The sequence below is a fragment of the Clarias gariepinus genome, chromosome 21, assembly GCF_024256425.1.
Source record: "Clarias gariepinus isolate MV-2021 ecotype Netherlands chromosome 21, CGAR_prim_01v2, whole genome shotgun sequence".
NCBI classification, from domain to species: Eukaryota; Metazoa; Chordata; class Actinopteri; order Siluriformes; family Clariidae; genus Clarias; species Clarias gariepinus.
This window is the reverse complement of record NC_071120.1, coordinates 25,053,531-25,074,697: the sequence shown is the minus strand read 5'-3', so window position 1 is coordinate 25,074,697 and position 21,167 is coordinate 25,053,531. Positions and strand designations below refer to the sequence as shown.

The 21,167-nt window shown below is 40.8% G+C and overlaps 1 protein-coding gene across 1 annotated transcript in view; it reads right to left on the bottom strand.

Annotated features, from left to right (window-relative positions):
* The window catches only part of rtn4r (reticulon 4 receptor), an 88,184-nt gene extending 78,641 nt beyond the window's left edge, over positions 1-9,543 (bottom strand). Inside the window, exon 1 of the mRNA XM_053480454.1 lies at positions 8,883-9,543. Within this exon, the coding sequence (XP_053336429.1) occupies positions 8,883-8,904 (22 nt within the window). The 5' untranslated portion in view covers positions 8,905-9,543. The remainder of the gene's footprint in view (positions 1-8,882) is intronic.
* Between the last annotated feature and the right edge of the window lie 11,624 nt (positions 9,544-21,167).

Below are 21,167 nucleotides of genomic sequence, written 5' to 3'. Positions count from 1 at the left end.
ATTTCTTCCTATGTTGTAAAAATTCAACTTTCCTTCTTATAATTATCAATTTCTCACAAAAGTTACTATGGCAATCTGAACTGCAGTATGAGGAAGTGAAAGTTCAGCTGTAGGTCACTGGGACACCCACTGTTTAATTAGTGAAGAGAAAAGAAGGATTAAAATTTGTTCTGCAACGAGAATAGGATCACGTTTTATTTTGGGAAATCATGGAAACTTTCAGGGGAGATTTATTTTAAAGTGTTTACAGGGAATTGTTAACCCGAATAGATCTCTTTAGAGTGTTTCGCCCTTTGCTCGTCCATGAGCCTCTCTAAACATGCATTTCACGCTCGCTGCTGTCCGACATGGCCTCTGTGCTGTCCTTTAATGGATTACTATCCGGTCTGAGCTGGGCTTTTAAAACACCACAAATAACATCCTATGCATTTAGGATAAAGCTTGTTTTGTTGTATTTTAACAGATTCTCGTGCTGTTTTTGGTGATTCGTTAAAATCCAGCAGCTCCAACAAGTTTTTCCTTTTTGGAGAAAATGTCTGAATTTATTGTGGACATATCTTAAAATTATCTTGATGCACGACTCACAGTGGTGTTTTTCTGTTCTTGGCCTGCACAGACATATCTGCTTACAGGCTGTCAGTCAGCAGGGTCTGATGAAGAGCTCAGCGATACTGAAGAGGAACGCATGCAGTCTGCTGTGCTTGGCACGTTATTTCATGCGGTTTATTTTTGAGAGCAGCCATTTTGTCTTCCCACAGTCTTCACAGACTCTGAATCAACTTCTTCTTTCTTTTTTTTTTCTGCTACAGAAACCTGGTCCCTCTCTGTCTGCAGTCTACCAGCAGTGTGTCTACAGACAGTCTTGCCTTTTACAATTACAGATTGTATTTGGAATCTTACCGAGAACTTGTTAAATCCCTGTGGACTTGTTACTGAAACAGCACAAGACCCCGAGCTTAGGGAAAATTGCAAATTTATGCCCGTCAATTTATCTGCATGCCCACGCCTGCACTTTTATTCATTCATCCTCAGTAAATGCTTTATCCTGGTGAGGGTCACAGGTAAATCCTATCCTGCAAACACTGGCCGTAGGCCAGGATTTAGAATTTAAATTCATATGATCATATTCATCAGAATATAAGATAACACCTGAATTACTGTACATGTCTGTAACATCTGATCTTGATGAGGAAATCGGTATAAAAATTCTGCTCCTTAATGCTTAGAAGGTTGCGGTCACCAATCAGCAGCCTGCAATGTAACAAACTACAGTGATTCCCCTACATACGAACAAGTTTTTTTTTTCACTTTTGTTTCCATTGTTATTGCTTGGCGCTTCTTAGCAGTACCAGCTTCAACGGCGCTGCTTTTACGCTCGCTCCAGGATACCCAGGGATGCATGCTATACGCACATGACCATGCAGGCCAGACATGTGATTTAACTTGTTGCAACTTATTCTTGCATGTTTGCATCTTCGAAAAGTTTGTAACTCGAATGTTTGGTATTAACAAAAAACATCTTGAGTGACTGCTTTTGAACAATATTCCGTAACAGCATTTCATAAGTCCTCAATAAAATTCATAATGAATGTTTTAGAGCTTTAAGTATGAGTATCTTAGCACTATATGGAGACGAGACTGCCTTTATTTGTATATTTATTAAAAAAATAATTTTTTATCTTTATCTTTTTTTCTTTTTTTAAGAATCATCATTTTTGTTTAAAATAGTGAAAAACCTTTCCATAACTTATAATCTACAAAATTTCCTTCAAATCAAATACTTTCTAGAGCCCATATACCCCACTCCGGTAAACAAACTGCAACTATCGGTCTACAGTAGCAGCTAATTAGCAGCAAACATGGGTCATTTGTGTAGTTAATTTCCCTTCCAAAGCATCCCCTGAGTGTTGAAAACTTGGCTGCACTAACTGTAACAGTCTAGAAGCTAGAAAGCACAGTTAAGATACAGCTAATGTGTGGATGACACTGAGAGCGAGCAAGATACCCAGAGATATCAAACTGTGTTAGTGTGTGGAAGTTGTCCAAACAGCTTGTTTCACAATACAGGTTTTTTTTTCTTACTTTCTTTAGTTGTATGACACCCCTTGCTGTGGGCCAGTAAAAAAAAAAAAAAAACACAGCCCAGAACCACTACACAACCCAGGTGTTGGAAAGTCTTTGCTATAGGGTATTAAGGATGATGGAAACAACTGTTTTTTGATAAACTACTGTTGAGACTGTTTTTAGATTCGCTGTACTTTTAACAGCTATTGGCTGTTCTGGGAATCATTCAAGTTCACACAATCCTTGCCTGACTTCCCGCATCCAATAATAAAAAAATAAAAAAACAATCGAATCAGGTCATAGAATTGAATTAAACCCTCTTACAACTCAACTCAAATTGCAACTTCAAGCTGTTCTTTCGGCACTTAACAGATAGAGTACAACGTGCTTCAGTGCTAGATATTAAACAGGATTATTCTATCTAGTTAATCAGAATGGCATACAATTTCAACATTTTTGCAAATACTTTTTTGAAACTTTAGTACATAATTGTTAATGTGATTAATACAAATCTTATAGACTTATCTACTCTACAAATGCTGATGGACGACTACACTACCACCTTGCCAATGTATTCATGGTTAGGGTTAGATGATTTAAATGTAAGGGAAAACTTTTAATTCTGGAATGAAAAAATAACAAAATAATAAACATAATAATTATGAAGGTGCATGGTTCATACACTACATTAGGGATGAATACTTATTGGACACTAATGGATTAAGGCCCTGTTGAGACAGAAGGCAAATCCGAAATCTGATCTTTAGGACTGACTGTGATCGGATCCGACTGGGCTCTGTTCAGACCAAATCTAACACAATGTCTCCATAAGTTGCCCTGGCATTGACGCCATGTCCGCCTGAATCCCCTTTCCCACATGCAGCATGATATTTCTTCATATACCGACCTGTTAAGTTCTGTTCATTCCCTCTAGCTTTACGTCTACTGAGTCATTCCCAAAGTGCTATCAGATATTTCATTTCATCAACTAATGTTCTCCATTTCCATCTCATTTCTCCCATCGTTTCTATCCTAGTCATCGTCTAGTGATCAACTTCCGCCACGCTTTGCGAATGACGTAATGGACAGTATAAAATCTGATTTGAGTGGGAAGAGCATCTGAAGTGAGACACATCTTTGGGAATCTAAAGTCAAATCACCTTTAGATGTGATTTCAATTGCAATTGCAAAAATTACACTCAATGTTTTTCGTTTTGTTTTACTCATCAGACTACATGAGAGGAATCTGACTGCAAACTGATTCTAAACTGAATCCAATCAGTATATGTTAAAAATCTGATTTGGACTAGCAGTCTAAACATCCCATAGAGTTAAACAACCGTAGATATTCCATCCTAACCATGTGAGTCTGGTCAAATTGAATCTAGTTCCATCTGGCCAGGTTCTGACCCCTATTGTTTTCCATACTCATTTGAGTCATATCCTCCTTATTTGAGTCATAGTTTCCTGTTTGATTGTTGATTTTACTCACAGTATGTCCTGTTTTAATTAAATGTATTTATACTCTTTTGCTTCTTTTCTAGCTTATTCTTTTGCTTTATTTTCTTACATCACTTCACGCTTTCTGGCAAAGCTGTTATTAAGTGTTTGTTTTTTCTTTTTTTAAATAAAGGTTTCCTTTTGTTTCTTATTTATTTTCTTTTTTTTTTTTTATTGAAAACTTGTGTTTAAAGTTCGAACCAACTAGAATTTTTCAGAATTTTTTAGCTTTTAAAAATGTTTTTTCTATGATAAAAGTTTCTTATATGATATCAACCCAAAGTTTCCTTTTTATTTTATTTTATTTTTGAAACGATACTAAGAGACTACTGAAGATAATTTGTCCTATGAGAGGAATAAAAATGGTTTTAGATGATGATTTTGCTGTATTTTAAAGTTTTTGTATCTACATGTAAATAAATTTGGATCAGATATGTTTACATTTTTAATAAAGAATGAGAAATACAAGAAGACTCATTTCTGATTATCTTGACATGTCCCCACCGTGAAACTTTTTTTTTTTAATTAAAGCTACAAATCAAATAAACATCTGTTTTGTGAAATCCAATAATGATAATGATAAGAAGAAGGATTTCCCCCTTCTCTTTCTGGTTGTTAAAACTACCTGGTCTATGGAAAACTATATGACCAGACACAAAATCTGATCGTCCCAGGCTGCAGATTTGTCCACAATGATTATACTTGCAAAACTAAACACAGAGTCACAGCTGTAAATATGCAATCAGTAAAAATGGGTAAATTTATCCCCACTGCCCTTCACAGAACTCCAAGTACCACCAACTGAGTTTTGTTTTACATAAGTTAGGGGTGGTTTAGTCAAAACGGGACTTTTGATTGTGCAGAAAAACAGAACACAGTTATAAGAGTAAAAATTCCATTTATTTCTCTATACAATCCCCTGATACACTTATACCAGTGTTCCACTAGTGTTTAGAAAACAATATTTTTTGTCAGTACACTGGAGCCATGATTGGGCTGCCTTCTTCATGTCTGAAACACTGGCCTCCCAGGAACTCCCTTAATGGCCCAAAGACAGCTGCAAGATGGCAGACGGGATGACAAGACAAGATGCAAGACGACTCACTGAATGCTCACAGGAAGAATTGCCAGCTGGGGTTGTCATGTACAGCCTGTTTTACTGCGGCTCGCGGTTTGACTTGAACGCCCCTCGAAATTTTCTGCTTCTTGTTTGAAGCCAGGATTCATAAATTTGAATAGTGGTGCTGCACGGTGGTGTAGCGGTTAGCACTTTCGCCTTGCACCTCCAGGATCCGGGTTTGACTCCCAGCCAGGCTCAATTCCCGTCTCTGTGTGCAGTTTGCATGTTTTTCCCGTGCTTGGTGGGTTTCCTCCGGGTACTCCGGTTTCCTCCAACAGTCCAAAGACATGTAGGTTAGGTTAATTGGTGTTCTCAAATTGCCCGTAGTGTGTGAATGGTTGCCCGTAGTGTGTGCCTCGTGACCTAAGTCTCCTGGGATATTTTCCAGGTCCCTGCGACCCTGAATACAGGATTAAGCGGTAATGACAATGAGTGAGTGAGTGAGTGAGAGTGAATAGCGGTGCTTTAAGAATGAATTCATATCTTGATGAGGGCAACTGAGGGATCCCATCATGGCAGGTAATTAACTATCCTTATCCACAATTTGCTGTTTTAAAAAAATTGGAACACCATGTGAAAAAAACATTCATATCATTGATATTTCACATGCAAAATGAGACGCGACATGCACCAATTTATACCCGCTGTGATAAATAAATCGAACTCCCCAATGACTCATTCACGCACACGTAGACGTGCCGTATAAAGCAGAAAGAAGATTACTGGTGTCTGAGTAAGCTCGCTCTCTTGCTTTCTCCTTCTCTCTTACAGGCGTTCATATCGTCCCCATAATTTGACTGGTAAATAATGAGGAATGCATTTCGGCGCTACTCTAAATGAGCCATCATAGTGACTCCATAGTTTCCCCGTGTCAGTATGTGTTAGTGGGCTGGGCTGAAAGAGGCTCATTATAACAAGCTGTAAAGGAGGAAACGAGAGAATGAAAATGGCATTTAGAAGCCATTAATATAATTAGATAGAAGGAAGGATAGAAACTGTTTTCCTTACGTCCTGTACTTCGACAATGGCTTGTTTAAGCTAAACTAATAGAAAATCATCAAGCCGTGAGCTCAAATCTCAATTAAAATACAGTTTTATTAATGACAGGTGAACGTGTGTTAGCATGAATTTAATGGGGTGAGCTACAGCAGGCTTGTTAAAAGATGCTATGAGCTAGAAAGACACACACAAAGAAACACACACATACACACCCATTATTCTGTCACACATACACTACAGTAAGCCCACTGGCCTGTTGCCAATCAGTGCTTTCACAGACCGGATGCGGCCCTGCTCTACAGCTCTCACGGCCAAAACACACCGGCTCGGATCAGCAAGATGCTCGTCTTTCACCACTCCGGCTTCCCTTAGTCTCTTACTTTCACTTACTGTATTTCCTTTCAACTGCGTCTCCTCCCAGAAATAATATTCAGAGATAAAAGTGAACAATTTTAATGGATGTTTTTGAAAATATTACCCAATCCCACTTTTTCCTAATAAAAATCCTTGTTACTAATGCCACCTAATCCTGCATGAATCCAACCCCATCCAATCCTCTCCATTCTTACAGAAATGCTTGACCAATCCTGCTCAATCCCACATTTGTTCGTCCCATTTTGCAGGACTTTTAATGCACTCGATCAGCTCTGTTCCCCAAATTATATATATATATATATATATATATATATATATATATATAAAGTCATTTAACTAGTCACAGCAGTGGAAACTAGGGTTGGGAATCACCAGGGATCACCCGATACCATGTCATCGCGATACCCTTGTGTCGATTCAATATGTATTGCAACTTTGCAGGGACCGCAATTATATAAATATTTCCATTCGCTATCATTTCCAATCAGTTTGCCCCTTAAACACATAATTTGTGCTGTGTGACTAGTTTAGAATGTGCCACCTGCAGGATTATGGAGGAACAGCAACATTTCTCTACCGCAGATGCAAAGCATATAAATTAAAAATTTATTTTAATAAATTGTTTTTGGTCAAAAGAATTTTAATGCCTAACTGAATCAATTATTAGTGCAAACCAGAATATAGCAGCATCCAATCAGAATCTCAGTTCGAATCCACGCCCATACCAGGGGTCACTCTTTCAATTAAGTCATTTATTTCTCTTTTAAAAAGGCACTTTTTCCTAGTCAGGGTTGCTCTGGTTCCAGTGCCTATACTAGGAACACTGGGTGGGAGGTGTGAATACACACTGGATAGGATGCCAGTCTGTCGCAGAGAATCACAAACACACACATTCCACAAAGTTGGGAGCAATTAAGATTTGTCAATCTACCTACTGGGATGTTTCAGGAAGGTGGGCGGAAACCAGAGAACCTGAAGGTTTAATCCTTAATGGATACAAGCGAAATATGGCACAGATCTGAACCCAAACTTGGGATCATACAGTACCAGGAACCTTGCGTAAGTGCGCAGTGCTACCACCACCATGCTTTATTTTGCAGCTACATTTATTTAATGCTTCCTTTAAAGTACATAAAGCTGATTTTGCAAAAATAGGCCAGTTGGATTACATTCCATTTTATTCTAAACAATTTAAAAAGGAAGGATGTCCTCTAACAAATCGAGTCATGCTAATTCGCAGGCAGGAGATTATCTTATCCTGTGCTAGAAAGTGAAAATCCTACTGTAATTAGGATTCCAACAATGAAATTAAGATCTCTTTGTCCTGATTGGATGGATATGGTATGGAGGTTGTCATTTCCCTAATCTACAGTACCATGTACAGAACTTTGGATGACTCAGACACCACATGATTTCTCTCTCAAAGTGTAAGAAGAATTGCCTGATACCCTAAAGTGTCCTGATTAAACATCTCACACCATACCCTTATGTCACTGACTACAGGAACCTTTTTCCATCTTTGGGATAACTCATCATCTAGCCTTTACCTGAGAAGCCGATTGGTGGCTTTATGAGCTGTGCACAAATGTATTCACCTCCCACACAGCCTGACCCACTGGGATCTTTTAATCAAATAAGTGTTTGGTTAAAGGAGTTTAGGAATCGGGGATTTTTAATCCTTTCTCTATTTATTTGAAAGAAACAGACTCGGGATGGAGTGCCTCTTCAGTGTGTTACATAAGAGTAGGGTGGAGCTCTGCTGCCTCCCCTTCTCTGGTTCCTTCACAATTTTATGAATCTTTTTTTTATATATAAGCATAATCATCATATAAATACTATTTATGCCTATGTGCACTATTGATTGATGCCATATCGCATCAGTAACACTGCAAATCAGGCTGACATTGTCCTCGGTTTTCCTCGAGTACATATGAGGGGGGGGAAACCAGGGCTCGCTCATAAAGCATACGATAAGCCGTTACAGATTAGATGTTGCATCTTTGTGTTGTGCTGAGCTGGGAGAATGAAAAACGAGCCGTGATTCTTGGGGCAGCTCTTTAATAGGACGGGAGATGAAAACAGGCAGGATGCCCAGCTTGATGTCTCATTCTCATTCTTTTAGCTGGAACTGGATATAATAAAAGATGAATGTCTGTCTGTCCACATACAGCTTCCTAGACTATACAAACACTATACAAAACACACCTACACCAACCTCCTGAGCATGCACCTATGGTGCTATGAAGAACCATATGAATACGCCAACCTTGTAGTTCATCAATGCATTTCAGTCAACACCTTAAATATGTTTTTAAAAGGTGCCATTTCTCCCCCAGGTGAAGCGACAGTGTAAAAATTGTAACACAAAGTGTCTTGCATCCCTAAATTAACACACAAGGTGTGAATGATGTTGAATTGCACGCAGTGTTGAGCTTGTGCATTATTGCAGCAATGCATTAACACTCATTTGTGTTTGAAACTTGTAGAATAAAGTGTGTGGTATGAGCTAATTAAGCACTGCGAATGTTAACACTGCATTAACACTGTAGTGGGTTGTTTTGCATTTATCTCATATCAGGCTAAGGCAAGTGCAAATTAGATCCAGAATGGGCGAACAAGTTTAAAAAAAATGCCCTAGGTTTTATAGCCGACTTTACGCGCAGGAAATGAAAAATGCATAAACAGAGGCAGATCTACAGTAGTGATCATTTTGGGTTTGATTATATGACTCAGATAAGAAATAGGAAGAAACAAATAATTAAAGTTTATAATAATAATAATAATAATAATAATAATAATAATAGTGTGCATTCCTGATACTCACCCTCGCGCAGGAGAGACTTCATGATTGATTTGGATTTAAATCCCTTTTCTTTCCTTTTTTTTCCCTTCCAGTAAAAATTCCAGTAATTCCAGCCAAACGGTCCCGAGATCAACTTCAAAAGGATCAAAGGATCCCGGATCCCCTCCTTGTGTGCGTGCGCGCGCGCGCTGGGCGAGCGAAGGGGATGCGCGGCTCGCGGATTCAGCCGACAGAGGCGCGAGACGGAGAGCCGAGTCTCGCGCCGACGGATCCGCGCTCACTCATCGGGCATCGAGCGCGCGAGCGAGGTTAGGATCCCGGACCGAAGACTAGATGCGGATACACACGCACACACACACACATAGACATATACAGTACACACACACAAGCACGCACGCACGCACATGCAGACGCGGGGGTTCAAACACGAGCTCACGAGCCCGATGCGCTGAAGTCAAAGTGTGTGTGTGTGTGTGTGTGAGAGTGAGTGCAAGGGATGGGAGAGAGAGGGGGGAAAAAAGAAAAAGAAGAAGCAAGAACAATAATAACTGTCCGGTGGTGTTGCAATGAAGAACGGAATCCTGAATGGGTCAAAGGTGATCCAGATGTGAAAATGCAGTGATGGATGTAGTATTCCTGCAAATAATGTCAATGCAAAGAAGTGATGGAGGACTGGAGACGAGCTGCGCTGCTGGGAGTGGAAAGAATTGAAGTGAGGGATAGAAAGAGAGAGAGAGAGAGAGGAGGGGGGTTAAGAGAGAGAGGAACGCATTGAGTGTGTGTGTGAGAGAGAGAGAGGGAGAGAGAGAGAAGGAGAGGAATACTAAAGGAGAGATAGATGATGCATAAGTGAGATGCATGAAAGAGGGACCAAGAAAACTTTAACAGTGGTGAAGATGATGGTGATAATAATGGTTGAGAGAGAGAGAGAGAGAGAGAGAGAGATCTACAGAGTAAGAGGGGTAGTTAAGAAAAAAATGCATGGAGAGAAAGCAAACTTGAACAATGGTGTTGATGATACAGTAGTTGAGAGAGAGGGGGATTAAGGGAGGAATGCTAAAGGAGAGATAGATGATGCATGAGGGAGTTGCATAAATGAGGGGCAAAGAAAACTTAAATCAGAGAGAGGGATCTATAGAGGAAGAGAGGAAGTTACAATAGTGATTATGGTTGAGCAACAAAGAGTGAGAAAGGGGGGTAGTTAGGGAAATAAATACATGCAAAAAAAAGAGAAAACAATCGTGGTGAAGGTTAAGAGAGAAAGATGGATATAGAGTAAGAAATCCATGCAGAGAAAGAGGGATAATTGTTAAATGAGGAATCCATAGAGAGAGAGAGAGAGAGTGTGTGTGTGAGAGAGAGAGAGAGAGAGAGAGAGCGAGAGAGAGAGAGAGGAAGTGTGAAGAGAGAAATGTTTTACAGCACCCATAGAGCGCTAATGAATCTTTCATGATTTCACATGGATGGCCATTTGGATAAGGGCGCAACAAGCATGTGGTCACCTTCAAACACAAAAACTGTTATTAATGCACCGGCTGTGATTTATTGTGGTGTTTAATGGACACTGTTGATGAGGTCAAAGTCCTGGGTCCAGGGCAACTTCTCAGCTTGTCTGGATTGAAAACTGGAAGGCTTATGAAGATTGTCAGTCAAAATAAAAATTAATGGAACATTATAGTAGGTTATTAACTGAATAAAGTGAGAATTATTAGGAAAATAAGTATCAATGACTGGGTAATATGGCACATAGTGATTAGCACTGTGGCCTCGCACCTGCACGGTCCAGGTTCAGTTTCTGTGTGCATGGTGTTTGCATTTTCTCCCAGTGTTTGGTGGCTTATTCTGGTTTTCTCCTACAGTACAAAGACAATGCAGATTAGGTGAATGCAGATTAGACATTCCCAAATTGTCTGTATTGTATGCACCCTGTCCAGTGTGTCCCCATGACCCTGTACAGGATAGGCAGTATAGAAGATGAATGAATGGTTGATGTGCCCTGTGATGGATTGGAATCCTGTCTAGGGTTTACCCTGTGTCATGCATGGCACGGTGGTGTAGTGGTTAGCATTGTGGCCTCTTACCTCCAGGGTTCATTTCCAGCATCAGGTTCGTGAGTGGAATTTGCATGTTCTCCCCATGCTTGGTGGGTTTCCCCCAGGTACTCCAGGTTCCTCCCACAGATTTGGCTAACTGACATTACCAAATTGCCTGAAATGGATTGCTCCCACCTTCTCCCTAAAGTCTCCTGTGATAGGCTCCAGCTCTCCTACGACCCTGTACAGGATAAGCAGTATAGAAAATAAATAAATGACTGGGTGATGTGATGCAGCCTAATTACTGTGACCACCACAAATTATTTTCCAATAAGACCACCTCCATTAACAGCCTGGGGACCATCTGCCATATAAGTCCCTGTAAGGGAGCTGTTACTATAGAAACCACTATAGACTATATATACTAAATAAATCACAAATGGGAACCCAGTAGTGACTACACAGCTTAACACACCTTGAAACCTATAACGGTCTACATCGCTATTACTAAAGCTCTTAAGATAAGATAATCATCAGAGAAAGTCCTGCTAAGGTTGTTTGTACAATCTTGATGGTCATTTTGTTTAGTTTTTTTTTTTACACTTTTGTATAAGTTTTGTGGCGTCCATGGGAAATCAGGCAAAAATTGATTTACATTCATAACCACATCCTTCTCCCTCAAAAACTACTCTCATGTCTTAGAGCTCATATACAAAGACCTTTTGACAAAACGATTCCTCTATGAAAGCTTTGACGAAAAACGGTTCGCATAAATGTTTATTGACCAGCCTGCAACTGCCCTTAGACTTTCATTATAAGAGAATCTTGAGTAGGCTGCTTCTCTTCGCTAAAATTCTTGCGGTAATTGCACACAGACTACAGAAGTGTACTCATTTAGCCAAGTCGTGCAATTCTTCTGCAGCACTATATATCCATTGTAGAAAATGTTCTCTCCCTCTTTTTTAATTTTCATATAAAGGTAAGGATGACACATGCTTTCTCAAGATGTATGAAGCAAATGAACCACAACTGCTGTTCACAGAAAAACCTAACACACTCTGAGAAAAATGCTATCTACCATCTTCTGCATACCCGAGTTCAGGTTCTCATGATCACCTAGTGTTGCTCTGATTGATAACCGAGAGGGAGGGAATGTTTTCCATGGCAGCATGGTGGTTCTCCTCATGTTTGGTGGGTTTTCTCTGGCTACACAGTCCAAAGAAATACATCTTAGACTAATTGCCGTCGCCAAATTTCCTGTAGTGTGTGATTCTGTGCATGCTTGTGCCTAGGATTGGCACCTCTCCAGGTTTGGTAGCTCGCCTAGAACCCGAATCCCCTGGAATGGGTTTTGGGCCTCCCCTAACCCTGAACAAGATAAGTGGTATGAAGGGTGGGTGAATAAGCGAGTGTGTGATGGAGTGAGTGAGTGATGAGCGAGTGAGAAATGTTTTCACTTTCAGCATTAGCATTTTACGTTAACAACACATCTAATGTAAAACACTATCCAAATTGCCTGTTGTCCAAGCTTCCAGTGAAACCACATATCTACTGATTTCTTTATACCATACTACCTAATAACCATAATACCTCCATCCTGGATGGGTTGCACCATGTCAAAAAAGTAATGGCTGAAAACCGAGCCAGCCAACATTCCTCATAAGAGCTTCAGGCCACTCTACATAATGTAATAGACAAAACAAAAATAGACTATGATGGTAGGTCATTGACTGAAAACAACCCCCCCCCCACACAACTTATTGATTGCTGTAAACCGCAACGATTCACCTTCATTCAACCTCACTTACTCAATTGCCATAAAGTCCCTCTGGTCTTGGTGGTCTCTTCCAATTAAATTTAGGCAGAGCAATTTGGTAGGAGTTTCCAAGAGTGCAGGGTCGATGTGGGCCTGAAAGATTTAACTATTGATGATGCACTTCACACAGTGCAGTCCTTGAAGAAGTGCGATTTAAATTGCCAGTCATGACCACATGAAGACCAATGTAGTATTTGGAATCCTGAGCATGTAAAAGGTTAAGGGACCTTATCCAAACTCATGTTTTATTGATTGTTTCCCTAAGTCCAGTCTTCTCCAGACCCTTGAACCTTGCTTATGATTAAACACAAGAAAGACTCTTGCTGTTATTGGGAAAATATCAACTTTGGGATTTCGTCTTTATCCTAGGTTATTTTGAAAGGTGTCCTATCTTCTCAGATTCGACAAAAGGGCATTTTTTATTTTCATTTCCAAAACGTTAAAAAAGAATTAAATAGGCATCAATCTGGACTGTACTTATTATATTGCCTATTTTGACTTGGGTTAGTCATACAACGAAGGTTCTCAAAGGTTCTTTGGTTAATTGCTTAATTCATTTTAGCTTTCCACTTCGACTTCTCCTCAATAATAATAATAATAAAAACTTATATGGTTCTACTTAAAACCTTAAGCCCTTCCCAATGGCTCGATCTAACGTGGATTACTATGACGGCGGGCCTACAGCCAGCGCCTCTTACCATCTGCCAGCTTCTCGCTCGACCAAGAGGAAGAAAAAACAACACGCGTTCAGCACCTCAGCCAGCTCTGCTGTGCACACGAGAGGGGTGGGGGGCCTTAACTCACCCAGGTTGGCAGCAGATTATTAGCCACCATCCGGGTGTCATCAGCGCCCTATAAAAGGGCTGCCAAATGGCAGTACGGTGAGTAGTATGTTCTGGGTGCGTAACTCACAGATATCGCTCAGTGTATTTACTCCTACAGGCTCTGGAGATTCCCTGATACAGGGCAAACTGCAGAGAAGGAGTCCTCGCCAAAGCTCGACTGGCACTGGAGTCGCACCCTGCTCATCTGATCTTCACTTCCTCACCCTCCGAAGTGATTCACCCATTTTCTTATTTTTTTTTATTAAAAAAAAATTAAAGGGCACTTTATTTCCCATCATGTTGTCCCTGAGTCTGTGTTCAATCCTTGTTTGTCCTAATTTGCCCCACCTTAGATCCTTCATTTCTGTATACTGTATAACGATTGCTTAAATGTTTTAACATCAACAGTCTTCTAACAGCAATGTAGTGGGGTTCTTAGACACCCAACAATGGAATTCCAATAGACATATTTTTAATGGGCATAGTCGTTAATTGTATTACAACATTTTTTTTTTTTTTTTTCAGTTCTGCATTTTTTTAACATTGAGTTGTATTTCCTCAATACTAATTTGCAACAAGTATTGCTGGAAGTACTGTTTTAAATCGCAAATTAAATTGACTTTTTTAATTTATTTGTGTGTGTTTGTGTGCAAAACTGCACAATCATGATGTTTATGTACTTCAGTGTTTTCTATTATAGCAGTCGAACTGAAAATGGTCCAACATTTTCTGTTGTCTAACTTAATCCAAGACTGAGCCATGTGGCTCGTGGGTTAATTGCTTATTTTTCTGTGTTTGAGTAAAAAAATGACATGTTGGGAGACATCTTCAGGAAAATGTCCAAAACACAAACCGAGACAAGGAAGAAATAATAAAGAAAAATTAGCCAGGGAAATTGAAGGGATCCTTGGGAAATCTAAAACTCATTCTTGAGCACAATACGCCCCCCAGCGACTAGAGCGAGCGAGCGAGAGAGAGAGAAAGAGAGAGAGAGAGAGAGAGAGAAAGGGAGATGGGGGAAGGGTGGGAAGAGAGAGAGAGAGAGAGAGAGGAGGGAGTAAGAAACAGAGCTGATGCACTTACAATAAAAGAGGCTGATATTGAAATATTTAACACATGGGCTAAATGTCCAAATGGCTCCTCATTCTATACTGTGGAGTAATGGCTCCTACATCCTGTGTAGTGGACTACACGTCCAACACGGAGCCATTTGGACTGTAACTATTGGTCAGGAAATAATTAACCCCCTAAGAGCATGAACAGAAACCATCAGCCACCATTGGAATATTGGAAATCCGGCATTAAATATTTTTTGATCTAATTGGCTAAAAGGTGTGGAAACATTTTCTATTAAAGTATTTTTGACTGCAATGAAAATTCCAGGTTTATCTTAATGCACTTGTTCTAATACATTATAATTGCTGTAGTAAAAGCATACACAGGCACTTTGCAGGACAAAAGGTGCAATAACATGCCACACTACAAACAATTATTACCACTAGATATAATTGGAACAAATTAATTCTGCAGACACAGAACAGTTATAAATAGATAGAAATGCTTTTTTAATGTAATTGTTGACAAGCTGTTGAGGTATATGACAAATAAAACATTTCAGGACATGCTGGTTTTTATAGTAATATGAAACACTCCAGGTTGATTCTTTTCATATAACATCATCCTTTATTGTGTTTTATTCTTTTCTAAGGAAGCTTAAAATACCCTTTTGCTTAAGTGTACTGTACTGTATATGCTTGTACTGCGATTCGTTTTGCGCTCAATACACTTTGGATAAAAAACATGTTAAACTGTTGACTTTTGATCCGCTGGTATGCTTGCAGAACAATACCCTCTTTGACAAAATTGTGTTTCTTAAAGTTTCATCAGATGGTCATGAGTTTCATCTTTATAAACATATTACACTTGGCCCCATGTCTAAATCAAAAACACTCACTTTTAGAATTCTACATCGAACCTTAAAGGATTCACCCAGAAGTTGTGCCCCAGAGATCATCACATAATGTTCCAACATTCATGACCAGCAAAACCAACCCATGGTCATTCACTTCCAAAAAAGGGGTTTTGCTTTTATCTGCCCCGTAAGAACCCTGGCTGATGGGGAACCCTTATGATACTGTGTTCTGCATACAATTTTGAGGAGGTTTCATTTGGGTATCTTGTTTGAGGGATTGCTCACATTCTTCCATTCCTGAGTTCAAATTCAATCTCAATATTCTTTGAGCCATATATCAGTGGTAGGTTTCTACTTTGCCATGCAGAAGGCCTGGGTTTGATTCTCAACCACTGGATGCAGCACCGGTACCAAGCCCAGATAATACCAGGGGTTGCGTCAGAACGGACAACCAGTGCGTGGGTCAGATTGTATGCTGTGCTGTGAAGACGCCTTGATGGGAGAAGCCGAAAGACAACATAATTTAAGGCATATTGAACATTTGGTTTGTTGCAATACCAATGTATTTTTCCTTTTCAGTAATCTTCAGTAAGTGGTATAGTGGTGGCTCAAGTGGTTGAGGCTCTGGGTTGCTAGTCAGTGGGTTAAGGGTTCGAGATCTGCCACTGCCGTATGGAGCACCATAAATTCACACACTAAGTCACGCCTAACGCCAAATTTAAATTTTATTACTGTTTTTGAGGTAGTGAGAGGAGACTGATAAAACCCACAGGGACAGTGGGAAACCATTTAAAATTCCAGAGTGACTGTAATCCTCAGGATAGGACAGGGGAACGCAGAGCTTTGTAGTGCTGATGTCCATCGTTCCGAAACACTGTTACAAGCCAGCATCCTTACTGCTGAATGAAATTTTATTAAATTCATACAGTCAAGCTGCTATGTTTTTCAATCGCACTCTACCCATATGTTAGATAACAGTAGCATTCTGTGCTGTCTTTGAGTTAGGGTACACAGTACATCTGCTTCAAATGAGTCTGGGATGACAGCCTGTGTCGATATCTCCTATTCCAGTGCTTTCAAAGAGTTAGAAGAGTGTCTTGTTACTGATGCTCTTTAACACATACTCATGATGAGTGACTCACCAGACTAAATTGCAATAGTAATGGGAGTGACTCAAGGTATAGAAAAAACATGTTACATACACTCTGAGCCATATGCTTGTTATGATACAATTTTAGTATTTACCTACTACACCAGAAAAAGATGGGTGAAAACCACACTGTCTGAAATGTTCATGTCACTTGGCATCAGTTTATTGCGTAGATAGCTGTTGTTTCCCCTTGGACCTACGGACAAAAATTGTTTTATGATGAGAATTCATCGTGAGATTTGTCTTTGGAGTAAGCTAGAGGAACTGACATAGAAATTATTTTTTTTTCTCTAACTATGAGGAAAAGAAATACTTAATAACCCAGTCAATTAGTTATTTTATAATAATGACGATTAGTTCTAATTTCAAAAGGATTGAATGTTTGTAGTCCTTGGTTTTATTTAATTGTCTTATTACCCCTAGTAAATTTAATACTTACTACCTTTTTTAAGCAGTGATATACTCACTCACTCACTCACTCAGTCAGTCATCTTCTACACCGCTTTATCCTATATTCAGGGTCGCGGGGACCTGGAGCCTATCCCAGGAGGCTTAGGGCACGAGGCAAGGTACACCCTGGGCAGGGTGGCAATCCATCGCAGGGCACACCCACATACTGTACACACACTTATTCACACACTATCTTCAATTTGGGAACGCCAATTAGCCTAACCTGCATATCTTTGGACTTTGACCGAAACTGAAGCACCCGGAGGAAACCCACCAAGCATGGGGAGAAAATGCAAACTACATGCACACAGAGACTGGAATCGAGCCTGGCCGGGAATCAAACCCAGATGTGAAAGGCGACAGTGCTAGCCACTACACCACCGAGCCACCCAGTGATATACTTACAAGAAAATACTAAACACTATGTTCACGTAAATTAGTTTATATCTTTCAAATCACAAACGTTGTACTTGCTAACCATTTTTTAATTAAAGGATGACATAGATAAAAGGATTTATTAAATAAAAAAGGTACCCCCTTCTATAAACAAGGATAGGCTTTAGTTCCAAGAAGATTAATGAATGAATGAAGTACAGTAAGTATGGGTGTGTCCTGTGGTGGGTTGGTACCCTTTCCGAGATGTACCCCACCTTACGCCCCAAGTCCCCTGGCTCAGGGTCCAGACTCTGTACATTGTAACCGATAATGAGATTAGGAGAGTGATGGAGAAAGTAAATATTGTTGCTTTGTCACAGAGAGCTTCTTCTGGGTTCTTGGACTTCATCCTACCTCCCAAAAACATGCAAAGCACTTCAGCTCCTAAATGTGCATCAAGCCTGGGGATGACTCGGCAGGGCTGTAGACAGCTCATGCCAAGAGTTGCCAAGTACAAGACAAGGACAAATAGGCATCAGGTCAAGCTCAGAGCTGCCAAGTCCAATGCTAGAACTAGCCGGCATCAAGTCAAGCCCAGAGTTGCTAAGTTCAATGCTTGGACTGGCCGACTTTAAGTCTTAAGGGAAAGGAGGCCAAGCCAAGATTAAGACCAAGTGAAGGCAAGCCTTTACATCAACTAGTTGGTTTCATTGATGTATTACTCCAATGATTACTATGAATGTTACAAATGCTGGCACATAGATGGCATTAGGCTGTTCTTGAGAGTTTAATAAAACTTTGACTTTGATAAAATTACATTGGACTATCATTTTCTACATGATAATGAAATAATGTTAACAAGTGCCCCAAGTACAACATTGCAAAGATTTTTTTTTTTTTTTTTGGCATGTAATTTAATGCCCTGACTGGGACTTGAGCAGTTAAAGAGCTGAATGCTAACCCTCTGTCCTCAGGGGATCATGCTGCTGGACTAGTAATTGCACATATTGCTTTGTTAAACAATGAGTACCAAACAATGCAGTACATATCAACACAACATCTGAGATCCATTCTATGAAACTTGACTTTATGCAGCTTTATGGATGCTTTAAACCACCATATTCAAGTACAATTTGGTTGCTTAGGAAGGCTAAATAGGCTCCTGCAGTGTGGCAGCACTGTGCAAGGGTAACATGGCTAAATCGTAAGTGAATCATTCACTGATTTTACACCTTTAGGTTCTTTTAATAAGCATTTGTTTTTATTTGAAATTAATACTACTTTTTTTACACTTACTGCTGCTGTCACTAGCACTGCTCTGCATTTGGGAGACATCACGGACTTCACAGTAACACTTTTTAAATATCAGAGATAATGCTACAACAGTCAAGAGACAAACAAGCACTTTGTGTACAAGAGAGATAAGATACAAGCACTGTGTATGGGAAACGTCTCGGGTTACTTTGCTGTAACCCTGTTCCCTAATAAAGCGATACGAGATGCTGCGTGAAAACGCTATGGGAACATCTTTTTGTGTTGCCGGTTGTGAAGCATGTGTGTGTCAAACATGCCAAATTTTTGGCTTCTATAACCTTGGTCAGTTGACATCATCTGGTGAAGTGCTCCTGCAGGTTATACATAGGAGTGAACCGGAAACATTCCTTAGATCAATTTTGTCTAAAAGGACGTCCAGTCAAGCCCGCAGTGCGGCATTGAAGCGCAGAATCATGTTCTAGCTTTTTTAGGGAACAGGGTTACAGCAAAGTAACCCGAGACATTTCCTTTCAAAAGCTACACTTGATGCTGTGTGAAAAAGCTATGGGAACGAGAATACCAACGGCGTCGCACTGCAAGTGTCTGGACGCCCAGGGTTGTGTTGCATGTGCGCACAATAGCCAAGGAGGTCACAGACCTAGCTCTAGGAGGCTGACTCGAGGACCTGTGAGCCTGAAGTAGCATGAACATCCAAACTATAAAATCTAACAAATGTGTCCGGAGAGGACCAACCTGCCGCATCACACACTTGCTGCAAGGGGACTCTTCTTGCCAGGGCATTAGATGAGGAAATTCTCCTGGTCGAATGAGCCCTGATTCATAAAGGCGAAGTGTAACCCCGCGCTTCGTAGGCTAGGGAAATAGCATCTCTCCAAAAAGGTAACCATAAGAAAAACCATCTTAAGGGTCAGAAGCCGACAGGCGCTGACTTTAGTGGGTAGAAAGGGGTGTCAATCAGACCTTCGAGCACAATCGCTAAGTCCCGAGAGGGAACCGTCACTCTAGTGGGCGGCTTCAACCGTTTAGCTCCACGAAAAAACGGGCAACTAAAGGTTGCTTTCCTACAGAAACTCCATCAGTCAGAACACACAAGCTGAAATGATGACTACGCAAGTTCTGAGGGTACTAGGGCATAAGCCAGAGGACAACTTTTCTTGCAGAAACTTCAGCACTGGAACAATTTGGCAGTGGACTGGGTCTACATGTTTTGCCATGCAACAACTTTCAAATACACACTATTTGAGAGCATAAGTTCTTCTACTGTAGGTTTCCATTCCCCACATGTCCTGGAATGTAAATCGCCCTGAGGGACAGGAACTTGTCCTGTGCCCAAAGCAAAACCTGGCGCGTTAGCTTGTTTAAGGGGTGCAAGCACAGTTTGCCCTGGACATGATAGCTTCTCAACTGCATATGTTCAGCATCCTGAAACATGGCAGGAAAAGACAGAAGAACTAACATTTTTTCGGAAACCGGTGTTGCCTGAAACACCATTGGTGGCGGAGCATGAACACCGACCTCCTGGGGATGCCCAGTCTTACGAGGGGGTGCCCGGCTCATAACACTCTCCTTCTGTGCTTCGCGCCTCGCGAGAGTCAGACCCAGGCAAGACTGGGTGGCTGACAGTCCAGACTCTTGAGCACGGCGGGGAAAGAATTTCCTGAAGTCTTGTTCATATAATTTCGCCTCCCGAAACCTAGTGGTGATGAAGTTAACGGCTCCTTATCCTTGATGCCCCTAAGATTTAGCCTCAGGTGCCTCTCCACGGAAACCATCGCAGACATAAAACAGCTGATAAAACGGGTCTGTGGCTCGGCGTAGTTCCAGGAACGCCCTATCATGAGGAGCCCCGCCAGTGCTCAAGTCTTTCAGCAGGTCAGCCTGGTAAGCCTGCAAAACCCTCCATGTTGTGCATTGAAGCACCAGCCTGATCCGCTGCTTTTCCCCACCAAGGAAGATGTCAATCTACGTGGCTTGGTGGGGAGAGTGTGCTTTTTTTAGGGAGGATGATGTCCCAGGAGAGAGATAGCCCACAAGCGTCTCATCTGGGACATCATCATATAACCCTGCGCATTCGCATCAACGATATTTAAATAAATCGAAGTTGATGGCACAAAGAACACGGGATGAATAAGGCTTATTCCAAGAGAAAGAGTTAACTCATCATGAAGGTCGCCAAAAAGGAAGAGAGAGAGCATCTGAGGCTCCTCCCCCCGGCCACCCGACAGAAAACTTCCTGATCCGGTGAGCGCGAGAGAAATTGGGAATTCCACCTCGTGCATGTCTGCCAGATTGCACTGTTTAATCCCAGGAATGCGCCGTGGCTCGCAGTTTCTCTTTAAAGAATACGAGCCACTAACAAACTCCACCATGTTGGTGAGTTAATACTTTTAAATTCGCTTGCATACATCACATGCAAACACAATGCAGTCCTAAAGACAAAAAGATCTGAGGAATGTTTCAGGTTCACTCCT